This window comes from Vitis vinifera, chromosome 9, assembly GCF_030704535.1.
Source record: "Vitis vinifera cultivar Pinot Noir 40024 chromosome 9, ASM3070453v1".
NCBI lineage: Eukaryota > Viridiplantae > Streptophyta > Magnoliopsida > Vitales > Vitaceae > Vitis > Vitis vinifera.
The window spans coordinates 11,759,495-11,772,339 of record NC_081813.1 but is presented as its reverse complement, the minus strand read 5'-3'; the positions used below and the strand labels follow the sequence as shown (position 1 = coordinate 11,772,339).

Below are 12,845 nucleotides of genomic sequence, written 5' to 3'. Positions count from 1 at the left end.
TTGTAATTTAAATATATAAATCATATTATAATATTAATTATTTTTTAATGGCCAAATGACAATCTAAAAATAATTAAATATTATTTTTCAATTTATTGTAGTTACACATCCAACATCTTTAATTTCCACCCCCAGCCTCTCTTTTTTTTTTTTTTTTTTTTTTTATTCCCCCTTCTAAACTAGATCTAAACATAGAAAAGATTTTCGTATACATGATCATTTTTCAAGTTACAAAAGTGAACCCTAGCTAGGATTTAATTTTGAAGTCCTTACTAATCCTTATACTAGTCTTATGATAGTAATTAAGATAGAGCTAGGAGGCATTTATGCTTGTACAAGTCATTCCAAAATTTTCGTTTTTCACTTCTTTTTACTACAAAGTAATTAATTTCTGATATAAAGAAAAGGAAAAGGAATTCTAACATTTGAAACAACATGCGAGGGAGTTACTTCTAAATTTCTGAATATGAGATGGTGGACGAAAGCTAGCTAATCAAATAAATTGAGATGGTCGGCTGTTAAGGGTCTAAAGATATGAGCAGCCTCAGTCTCAATCAACTCAATCTGGGCTTTCAAGAGGTGCATGTACACCACCCAGTCATCATCTACAGTGGGGCTTGGCATTGGCATCACGTACCCAACTTCCGCACCCCATGGAAAATGATATGACCCTAGGGCCGGCTTACCCCACCCGAAATCCACCTTTGTCACCGGGAACCTCTGCCCTGATGACACCATAAATCCTGGCCCGTCGCTATTGCCACTGCAGCACATATTCAGTGCAGCCGGCTCTGGGCGATGAGCCTCCACCCAGTCTATCAGCCCCAAGAAATGTTCCTTTGTCATAGCCGCTTCCAGGAAATCATGAACTTCATCTCCCACCCAACTCAGTGGTTTTTCTTTGAGGTCATTTACTATCTTCTCACCAAAGGGGAAGGACAGCACATTTCCAAAGTATGAGGCCATCGCTGTTGTCCTATCCTCATCTCCACTGCTTAACCTCTTTCTTCCATCCACCACGACACTCATCTTGCATATTTTTTGGTTTGCATTTTCCATGTGAGCACTTTTGGCCACCATCTTCCACAAAAAGGCACTAAGAGACTCTAGTTTGGTCCTCTTGTAGGAGCTACTCTTGCTGGTGGCTAGTGTTTGGAGTAGACTGAGCTTCTCGGCAGTGACATAGTACAGACGGCTTATGAGAGGATCAGCACCAGGTTGTGGAACTTTGGGCGGAGGTAAGGCTGAGATGGGAACGTACATGTGGTCAAGGGACGGAGCATAGGAGCCTGGATGTCGAGGGTTGAGGAGAGAACGCCGGAAAGATGGTATTACAGATAAGGGCTTGGACTGAGCCATCTCAGCCCATGAAACTAGGAACATATTGGTAGAATATGCGTCTGCTATCCGGTGATCAAATGTACAGGCCACCACAATTCCGCCACATTTGAGCTCAGTTACCTGTTATTAGTTCATTTTTATCACAACTAGCCTGTTAGGATTACAACTAATTAGGATTAGCATATGAAATTAAGCGCACAGAAAGAGGAAGACCTGGACTGAGAGGACGCCATGCTTCCTCGTAGGGGCAAGCTTGCCTTCAATGCTTTCGTCAGGGTTATACAAGTTGAGGTCTTGTAGTTTTACATCCGCATAAGCCTCCAAGAAATCCACCCCACGGTTGTTGCAAAGAAGCTCAGCTTCCCCCAATGAGTTAGACAAGACTTCTCCAGCAAAGGCATAATAGGGCACCAGGGCTTGGGCCATGGCCTCTTTCAGAACCCTAACCATGGACCCAAATGTGAAGTCATCACCTCCGCTGGCACTTCCACGTGGCTTCTTATAACAGAAAAACACCCCAACATTAATGGGGGGTAAAAGCAAGTCCAGGTTAGAGAGTGGTAGCCAGTGCTTCTGCATTGGTAGCATAGCTGCCACTACTTCTTTCCTCCTCACTGTTACCATGAATTCTCCTCCACTACTACTCATGGTTTCTAGTTGTTAATCACCAGGTTGTGAGTGCCTGCGATTGAGTGGGAGAGAGAAGAAAAGGAAAAATGGAGATGCTCTGGAGTGGGCTAATCGCACATCAACAATTCAGAGGGAAGAGAAAGAAATATGGAGTCTGGAGAGGGCCAATCACAATTCACACGTAAACAATTAGCGTATCTAGCAAACTAAGAGGAATGCATGGTGCCACGCTTCCCATAGTCTTATTGGGCTGCTACATAATTCCTTTATATATGACATGCTTATTCAAACAAAGAAAAAACTACAAATAGTTTTTTATAATAGTTACATGATATTTTATAAAATAAAAATTCGATTGACATCCGGAACCGTTCTATAATATTTTATAAAATAAAATTTTTTTAACTTGTTTTCTATATTTTTAAAATAATTTTTATAGGTAGTGTTTTACTTTTTATCATTCTTCATACTTATATAATTATTTTTTAAAAATAGCACATTGAAATCAAGTGAAAATAACTAAAAGATATTTTTAGAAAAAATCATATTTTTTGTTTTAATAACACAATCATTTTTTGTTTCATGATTACCTAAAATATTTCTTTATTTTTTTGTTTCGAAAAATAGAAAACTATTTTTTAAAACAATTACCAAATAGAGCTTAATTGTTCATTTCACACTTCCTATTTTCTATTTTCACACTTCCCATAGTCTTATTAGGCTTCTATATAATTCCTTTATATATGACATGCTTATACAAACAAAGAAAAAACCACTAGTAGTTTTTTATAATAGTTACATGATATTTAACCATTCTATAATATTTTATAAAATAAAAATGTGTTTGAAATTCTAAAATACTTTTAAAAATCTTTTTAAAATAATTTTTATACGTAGTGTTTTACTTTTTGGCATTCTTCATATTTGTATAATTATTTTTTAAAATAACAAATAAAAATCAAATGAAAATAACTAAAATATATTTTCAGAAAACATCATATCTTTTGTTTTAATAACACAAAACCGTTTTTCGTTTCATGGTTACCTAAAGTGTTTCTTTATTTTTTTGTTCTCAAAAAAAGAAAACTATTTTTAAAAAAAAATTACCAAATAGAGCTTCATGGTTCATTTCACACTTCCTATTTTATATTTTAACACTTCCCATAGTCTTATTCGGCTGCTACATAATTCCTTTATATATGACTTGCTTATCCAAAGAAAGAAAAAACTACTAATAGTTTTTTATGATAGTTACATGATATTTAATCATTCTATAATATTTTATAAAACAAAAATGTGTTTGAAATTCTAAAATATTTTTAACTTGTTTTCTATATTTTTAAAAATATTTTTAAAATAATTTTTATACGTAATGTTTTACTTTTTATCATTCTTCATTTTTGTATAATTATTTTTTAAAAATAACACACAGAAATCAAGTCAAAATAACAAAAGGATATTTTCAAAAAACATCATACTTTTTATTTTAATAACACAACCGTTTTTTTGTTTCATGGTTACCTAAAGAGTTTCTTTATTTTTTTGTTCTAAAAACTAAAAAATTATTTTTTTTAAACAATTACCAAATAGAGCTTAATTGTTCATTTCACACTGCCTATTTTCTATTTTTTAAAACCAAAAACTTTAATAAAAAAAGAGCATCTTTTACAAAAAGTATAATTTTTTTTTTATATATATCAATTATTTTAAACAATTTATAAAATTATTACATTTTTCATACGAGTCTTTAAGAGTATTTGTATCTTATGCGGAAGTTAATGTTATTTTCGGATTTTAAAAAATAAAAAACAGAAAATGTATTGAAACAAATGCTAAATTTTTCGCTCAAGTTTAAAATGCTTGAAAATATTCTAATTAATTTTTAAAAATCAAATCAAAATCTAATTTTTAAAAAACTTTATAAACTCAAAGTTTACTTTCCAACAACACAATGATTCAGTCTTGATTCATAGGCACTAGGCAGAAATCCTGAATCCTACTTGACATTTACATCTGTGCGATTTGTTCTTTGGATGACCAACCCTTTAATCCTTATCTAATTAATTGTTGGTCTTGGAATCAACAGAAAATATGACGGCCGGCGGCCACTTGATCCTTATATAGATAGTATTGTGTTGAATCCAATCCCCTTGAAATAATGCACTCTAAGGTATGGTCAATCACAGATTTCAACATGAAAGAACACCAATGATATAAAAACTTAGCAACATACATTGAATGGTGATGAAGTTTTATCTATTTTTTGCGTAAATTAATTGAAGACATTCAAGAATCGACTGCTAAGGTTTTATGAGAATCAAGGAGTTTTGGAGAAGAACCTATCAAACATGACGAAGGCCACCCTCAATGAAAATAGAATCAATTCACAACAACCAATAGAAATCAACATATTTGTTTTTGGAGGATGACTTGCAATAGTTTATAACCAAGTCTTACGTTTAAATTTCTAGAATCCAACTTGCATGCATTGTTTTTTACGAAATTGACTTTCCTTTTGGGAGAATTATGTTTTAGGCCCAGCTCGGCTAAAAAATTAAGATCTAGTCCATATATCTTACATAATTAAGCCCAACACCCAAAGAAAGTCTGAAAATTGAAAAGAAGGATATTATCCTTTATTATTCCCTAAAATACCCTTAACCTTTACATAGGCACATAGAGAGTGTGAATTTCAATTTTTTGTGTTTTTTTTTCTCTTTTCTATTCCCTATTAAGTATTACTCATTTCTAACTTTTTTTTTTCTTTTTCTTCCAATCTATATTTTTATTTTATGTGAAATAAAAAGCAATAATGTTTTTCTTTTTCTTTTTTTCATTTTTAAAGATACTGAATCTTTTTACTCTTATTATAAGTAAGGATAAAAATTTTGGGATTTTTCATCCAAATATTTTATATCTTTTCATATTCATTCATTATTTTAATTTTCATTTTTTATTTGAAATTTATATTACCCTTTCATTTATACTTTTTTCTTATTTTTAATTATTTTTTATATTTTCTACATTAACCATTAATCCTTATCTAATTAATTGTTTGTCTTGGAATCAACAGAAAATATCATAACCGGTAGCCACTTGATCCTTATTCACAACAACCAATAGAAATCAGCATATTTGTTTTTGGAGGATGACTTGCAATAGTTTATAACCAAGTCTTATGTTTAAATTTCTAGAATCCAACTTGCATGCATTGTGTTTTACGAAGTCGCCTTTCCTTTTGGGAGAATTATGTTTTGGGCCCAGTTAGGCTAAAAAATTAAAATTTGGTCCATATATCTTACATAATTAAACCCAACACCCAAAGAAAGTCTGAAAATTGAGAAGAAGGATATTATCCTTCATTAATCCCTAAAATACCCTTAACCTTTACATAGGCACATAGTGAGTGTGAATTTCAAATTTTTTGTGTTTCTTTTTTCTCTTTTCTATTCCCTATTAAGTATTACTCATTTCTACTTCTTTTTTTCTTTTTCTTCCAATCTATATTTTTATTTTATGTCAAATAAAAAGCAATAATGTTTTTCTTTTTCTTTTTTTCATTTTTAAAGATACCGAATCTTTTTACTTTTATTATAAGTAGGGATAAAAATTTTGGGATTTTTCATCCAAATATTTTTTATCTTTTTGTATTTACTTTTTAGTTTAATTTTCATTTTTTATTTTAAATTTATATGACCCTTTCATTTATACTTTTCTCTTATTTTTAATTATTTTTTATATTTTCTACATTAACCGTTAATCCTTATCTAATTAATTGTTGGTCTTGGAATCAACAGAAAATATGACGATCGACAGCCACTTGATCCTTATATATATAGCATGGTGTTGAATCCTATCCCCTTAAAATAATACACTCTAAGGTATGGTCAACCAAAGAATTCAACATGAAAGAACACCAATGATATAAAAACTTAGCAACATACATTGAATGGTTATGAAGTTTTATCTTTTTTTTTTATTAAATTAATTGAAGAGATTAAAGAATCAACTGCTAAGGTTTTATGTCAGTCAAGTAGTTTTGGAGAAGAACCGATCAAACATGACGAAGGCCACCCTCAATGAAAATAAAATCAATTCACGACAACCAATAGAAATCAGCATATTTGTTTTTGGAGGATGACTTGCAATAGTTTATAACCAAGTCTTACGTTTAAATTTCTAGAATCCAACTTGCATGCATTGTTTTTTACAAAGTCGCCTTTCCTTTTGGGAGAATTATGTTTTGGGCCCAGCTCGGCTAAAAAATTAAGATTTGGTCCATATATCTTTCATAATTAAACCCAACACCCAAAGAAAGTCTTAAAATTGAGAAGAATGATATTATCCTTCATTAATCCCTAAAATACCCTTAACCTTTACATACGCACATAGTGAGTGTGAATTTTTTTGTGTTTTTTTTTTCTCTTTTCTATTCCCTATTAAGTATTACTCATTTCTAACTTTTTTTTTTCTTTTTCTTCCAATCTATATTTTTATTTTATGTCAAATAAAAAGGAATAATGTTTTTATTTTTCTTTTTTTCATTTTTAAAGATACTGAATCTTTTTACTCTTATTATAAGTAAGGATAAAAATTTTTGGATTTTCATCTAAATATTTTTTATCTTTTTGTATTTATTATTTAGTTTAATTTTCATTTTTTATTTTAAATTTACATTACCCTTTCATTTATACTTTTCTCTTATTTTTAATTATTTTTTATATTTTCTACATTAACCATTAATCCTTATCTAATTAATTGTTGGTCTTGGAATCAACAGAAAATATGACGATCGGCAGCCACTTGATCCTTATATATATAGCATGGTGTTGAATCCTATCCCCTTAAAAAAAATGCACTCTAAGGTATGGTCAACCAAAGAATTGAACATGAAAGAACACCAATGATATAAAAACTTAGCAACATACATTGAATGGTTATGAAGTTTTTTCTATTTTTTTTTATTAAAGTAATTGAAGAGATTAAAGAGTTGACTGCTAAGGTTTTATGTTAATCAAGGAGTTTTGGAGAAGAACCGATCAAACATGACAAAGGCCACCCTCAATGAAAATAAAATCAATTCACAGCAACCAATAGAAATCAACATTTTTTTTTTGGAGGATGACTTGCAATAGTTTATAACCAAGTCTTATGTTTAAATTTCTAGAATCCAACTTGCATGCATTGTTTTTTACGAAGTCGCCTTTCGTTTTGGGAGAATTATGTTTTGGGCCCAGCTGGGCTAAAAAATTAAGATTTGGTCCATATATCTTACATAATTAAACCCAACACCCAAAGAAAGTCTGAAAATTGAGAAGAAGGATATTATCCTTCATTAATCCCTAAAATAACCTTAACCTTTACATAGGCACATAGTGAGTGTGAATTTCAAATTTTTTGTGTTTTTTTTTTCTCTTTTCTATTCCCTATTAAGTATTACTCATTTCTAACTTTTTTTTTTCTTTTTCTTCCAATCTATATTTTTATTTTATGTAAAATAAAAAGCAATAATGTTTTTCTTTTTCTTTTTTTCATTTTTAAAGATACTGAATCTTTTTACTCTTATTATAAGTAAGGATAACAATTTTGGGATTTTTCATCCAAGTATTTTTTATCTTTTTGTATTTATTTTTTAGTTTAATTTTCATTTTTTATTTTAAATTTATATTACCCTTTCATTTATGCTTTTCTCTTTTTTTTTTTAATTATTTTTTATATTTTCTACATTAACCGTTAATCCTTATCTAATTAATTGTTGGTCTTAGAATCAACAGAAAATATGACGATCGACAGCCACTTGATACTTATATATATAGCATGGTGTTGAATCCTATCCCCTTAAAATAATACACTCTAAGGTATGGTCAACCAAAGAATTCAACATGAAAGAACACCAATGATATAAAAACTTAGCAACATACATTGACTGGTTATGAAGTTTTATCTATTTTTTTATTAAATTAATTGAAGAGATTAAAGAATCGATTCCTAAGGTTTTATGTCAATCAAGGAGTTTTGGAGAAGAACGGATCAAACATGACCAAGGCCACCCTCAATGAAAATAAAATCAATTCACAACAACCAATAGAAATCATCATATTTGTTTTTGGAGGATGACTTGCAATAGTTTATAACCAAGTCTTACGTTTAAATTTCTAGAATCCAACTTGCATGCATTGTTTTTTACAAAGTCGCCTTTCCTTTTGGGTGAATTATGTTTTGGGCCCAATTGGGCTACAAAATTAAGATCTGGTCCATATATCTTGCATAATTAAGCCCAACACTCAAAGAAAGTCTGAAAATTGAGAAGAAGGATATTATCTTTCATTAATCCCTAAAATACCCTTAACCTTTACATAGGCACATAGTGAGTGTGAATTTCAATTTTTTGTTTTTTTTTTTCTCTTTTCTATTCCCTATTAAGTATTACTCATTTCAAACTTGTTTTTTTCTTTTTCTTCCAATCTATATTTCTATTTTATGTCAAATAAAAAACAATAATGTTTTTCTTTTTCTTTTTTTCATTTTTAAAGATATTGAATCTTTTTATTCTTATTATAAGTACAGATAAAAATTTTGGGATTTTTCATCCAAATATTTTTATTTTTTTGTATTTATTTTTTAGTTTAATTTTTATTTTTTATTTTAAATTTATATTACCCTTTCATTTATACTTTTCTCTTAGAAGGGAAAAGTGGGAGGAAAATCAAATTGGGGGGGAAATTTGGGGGGAGCTGGCCAAAAAAGCTATTGGAGGGAGAGAAAAAAATAAATAAATAAAAAAGGAAAAAGAGCCATCATGGAGAGCGGAGAGTGGAAGCTTTTGGACGTGGGAGAGCATGAGGGGTAGGTGAGGGTAGGTGGAGGAAGAGAAGAGAGAGGAGAGAGGAAATAATAAAAAATATATAATATAATATTATATAATAATAATAATAATAATAATAATAATAATAACAAATAGAAATAAAAATAAAACAATTTACAAAATAATAAAAAATAAGAATGCAAAAAATATCACATGTAATCGGGATTGAAAGTCCGAAGATAAAATTGGGTTCAAAATTAATATAAAAATAAAAATTAGGACAAATTTTGGGGTCTACACTTAATTATCATTTTATTTATTTTTAATTAATTAATTCTCAATAAGATCCAAAATATTGATAAATTATTATACCACATTAGTAAGCATTATAATACCACATCAACGAGCTTAGAACAACAAAGACACCCAATATATTCTATTAATAATCAAATGATTTGTCAAGTAATTTTCAATTTCACCATGTTATCAAATTTTTTTTTCAGGGTTTTAGGTGATTATGGAGATAGCAGCTTTCAAAGAAATCATTATGGTCACTGTCAAAAGACTCGTGATGAGTTTGAATTCCGCTGCAAACCAGGCTGCTCACTCCCACCCTAATCCCCATATGCATGTATGAATTCATGTGTGTGCACGCGGCCGTTGGGAACTTGGGATGGCGTTTTCCTCTAGGCGTGGGGCCGTGGGCCAAGGAGATCATGGTCACAAGCCACCTTCTTAAATTATTATTGAAGCCTTTGCAAGAGTACCTCTAGTCCGCATCGAACACTCAACTTCTCAACAACTTTGTCTTATTTTAGTTCTTATATTTTAATTTTAAAATTTCAAAACTCACAGTGATATACCATTGACTGATTCACTTTAATAATTTTTTTTTCAAAAAATTAAAAAATTAAAAAAAAAAAAGGAAAGAAAACCGCAGAGAACTTAGCTTTGCCAAGGGGCCCATGTGTGCCCCATCACCCTCGACTTGGTGCCCATCACCTTTTTCCTTTGTTTCTCCTCATCACTTTCCCAATATCTGCAAATAAAAGGCATTCCTTTTCTGCTTCGAATTTGTCATTCCTCTTTCTTACCTTCTCCTTGGAGTTTTTCATACATCAATGGGAAATGTGTTCTCAGTCTCAATCTCTACCAACGACATCGCTGGTTGTTGTGATTGCACTGTTGCTCGAGCAAATTACATATTTAAGCTTGCAGAAAATCGGGTTACTTTGAGAACAGAGCTTCAAAAATTAAGGGAGCTGAAGAACGATGTGAATAGGAAGGTGGATGTGGCTGAGAGACAACAGATGAAGCGTCTGGATCAAGTACAAGGCTGGCTTTCCAGGGTGGAAGCCATGGAAACTGAAGTCGGTCAACTGATTGGAGATGGTGCGGAGACCATTGAGGAGAAACGATTACGTGGTTGTTGCCATCCCAAGCATTGCATCTCCAGCTACACATTGGGAAAAAAAGTGGCCAGGAAGCTACAAGATACGGCTACTCTAATGAGCGAAGGACGTAATTTTGAGGTGGTGGCTGATATTGTACCTCCAGCTCCTGTGGAGGAAATACCCGGCCGTCCCACTGTGGGCTTGGAATCAACATTTGACAAAGTTTGGAGGAGTCTCGAAGAAGAACATGTAGGGATGATCGGCTTATATGGGTTGGGGGGCGTTGGGAAGACCACCCTCTTGGCACAAATCAACAATCATTTCCTTAGAACATCCCACAATTTTGATGTCGTAATTTGGGTAGTGGTTTCAAAAACTCCAAATCTAGAGCGGGTTCAAAACGAGATTTGGGAGAAGGTGGGATTCTGTGATGATAAATGGAAAAGCAAAAGCCGCCATGAGAAAGCCAACAACATCTGGAGAGCCTTGAGCAAAAAGAGGTTTGCGATGTTGTTGGATGACATGTGGGAGCAAATGGATCTGTTAGAAGTGGGAAATCCACCTCCTGACCAACAAAATAAGTCCAAGCTGATATTCACCACTCGATCTCAGGACTTGTGCGGGCAAATGGGAGCTCACAAGAAGATCCAAGTGAAATCTTTGGCATGGAAGGATTCGTGGGATTTGTTTAAAAAATATGTGGGAAAGGATGCCCTTAATTCTGATCCAGAAATATCTGAGCTGGCTGAAATGGTTGCAAAAGAGTGTTGCGGTTTGCCACTGGCGATAATTACCGTAGGGCGAGCCATGGCTTCTAAAGTGACACCCCAAGATTGGAAGCATGCAATTAGAGTACTACAAACGTGTGCTTCAAATTTTCCAGGTATGGGGCTCCGAGTGTACCCACTTTTGAAATACAGCTATGATAGTTTGCCCTCCAAAATAGTTCAATCTTGCTTCTTATATTGTTCTTTATTCCCAGAAGATTTTTTCATAATTAAGGAACTTTTGATATATCAATGGATTTGTGAGGGATTTTTAGATGAATTTGATGACACGGATGGAGCCAAAAATCAGGGATTCAATATTATCAGTACTCTCGTTCATGCATGTCTACTTGAGGAATCTTCAAATACTAGATTTGTAAAATTTCATGATGTTGTACGTGATATGGCCTTGTGGATAACCAGTGAAATGGGGGAGATGAAGGGCAAGTTTTTGGTACAAACAAGTGCCGGTTTGACCCAAGCACCTGACTTTGTCAAATGGAAGGCGACGGAAAGGATTTCACTGATGGACAACCAAATTGAGAAGTTAACAGGATCACCCACATGTCCCAATCTCTCGACACTTCGTCTAGATTTGAATAGTGATTTGCAGATGATAAGCAATGGTTTTTTCCAATTTATGCCCAATCTAAGAGTGTTGAGCTTATCAAACACCAAAATAGTTGAGTTACCATCAGATATTTCTAATTTGGTTTCATTGCAATATCTTGATTTATCTGGTACAGAGATAAAGAAGTTGCCAATTGAGATGAAGAATCTCGTACAATTGAAGATTTTGATATTGTGTACATCTAAAGTCTCTTCAATTCCACGAGGACTAATATCAAGTCTTTTAATGTTGCAAGCGGTTGGCATGTACAATTGTGGACTTTATGATCAAGTAGCTGAAGGAGGCGTTGAATCATATGGTAAGGAGTCCTTGGTAGAGGAATTGGAGAGTTTGAAATACTTGACGCATTTAACTGTCACCATAGCAAGTGCCTCTGTGCTTAAGAGATTTTTAAGTTCCAGAAAGTTACCGAGTTGCACTGTAGGAATCTGCCTCGAGATGTTCAAGGGTTCAAGCTCACTCAACCTATCATCTCTCGAAAATATGAAGCATCTCTATGCGCTTACAATGAAAGATTTGGATAGTTTGAGAGAGATTAAGTTTGATTGGGCAGGGAAAGGAAAGGAAACAATGGGCTATAGCAGTCTCAACCCGAAGGTCAAATGCTTCCATGGCCTTCGCGAAGTGGCCATCAATAGATGCCAGATGTTGAAGAATTTGACATGGCTTATTTTTGCCCCAAACCTCCTATATCTTAAAATAGGACAATGTGATGAAATGGAAGAAGTGATAGGTAAAGGTGCAGAGGATGGAGGAAATCTGAGCCCATTCACAAAACTCATACAACTGGAGTTAAATGGTTTACCCCAACTGAAGAATGTGTACCGGAATCCCTTGCCCTTTCTTTACCTTGACAGAATTGAAGTAATCGGATGTCCAAAGCTGAAGAAGCTGCCACTCAACTCCAACAGTGCCAATCAAGGTAGAGTTGTGATGGTAGGAAAGCAAGAGTGGTGGAATGAGTTAGAATGGGAGGATGAAGCTACTCTAACAACTTTCCTTCCCAGTTTCAAAGCAATATAAGAACAAGGGGCTTAGGTATGATTCCAATTAAAATCAACCAAATATAATTGCAAATGTCTGGGTGTTCGTTGTGGATTTAAATTCCATTTTTTCAGGACTTTTTTTTTTTTTTTTGGCTGATTAATATTTATGGAATTGATTGAGATTATAGTTTCAAGTTTTTGCCATGCTTAATCTTGGTACAAGGGTAATCTCTAGTTTTGCCTTATACTTCTCTCTAGAAATTTATTTTTATTTTTTTGACATGTTTACTT

At 32.7% G+C, this 12,845-nt stretch overlaps 2 protein-coding genes across 2 annotated transcripts; one reads left to right on the top strand and one right to left on the bottom strand.

The window, feature by feature from the left end:
* Positions 1–489: 489 nt before the first annotated feature.
* Positions 490–2,204, bottom strand: LOC100256573 (coniferyl alcohol acyltransferase). The gene is made up of 2 exons (XM_002270503.5): positions 1,555–2,204; positions 490–1,461 (listed from the first exon to the last, which is right to left on the bottom strand). Exons 1-2 carry the CDS (start codon positions 1,987–1,989, stop codon positions 490–492), a joined length of 1,407 nt encoding a protein of 468 aa, XP_002270539.3. The 5' UTR covers positions 1,990–2,204.
* A 7,506-nt stretch (positions 2,205–9,710) lies between these two features.
* On the top strand, positions 9,711–12,633 carry LOC100251433 (probable disease resistance protein At1g61300). The gene has a single exon (XM_002270536.5). It carries the CDS (start codon positions 9,898–9,900, stop codon positions 12,589–12,591), a length of 2,694 nt encoding a protein of 897 aa, XP_002270572.1. The 5' UTR covers positions 9,711–9,897; the 3' UTR covers positions 12,592–12,633.
* Positions 12,634–12,845: the final 212 nt, after the last annotated feature.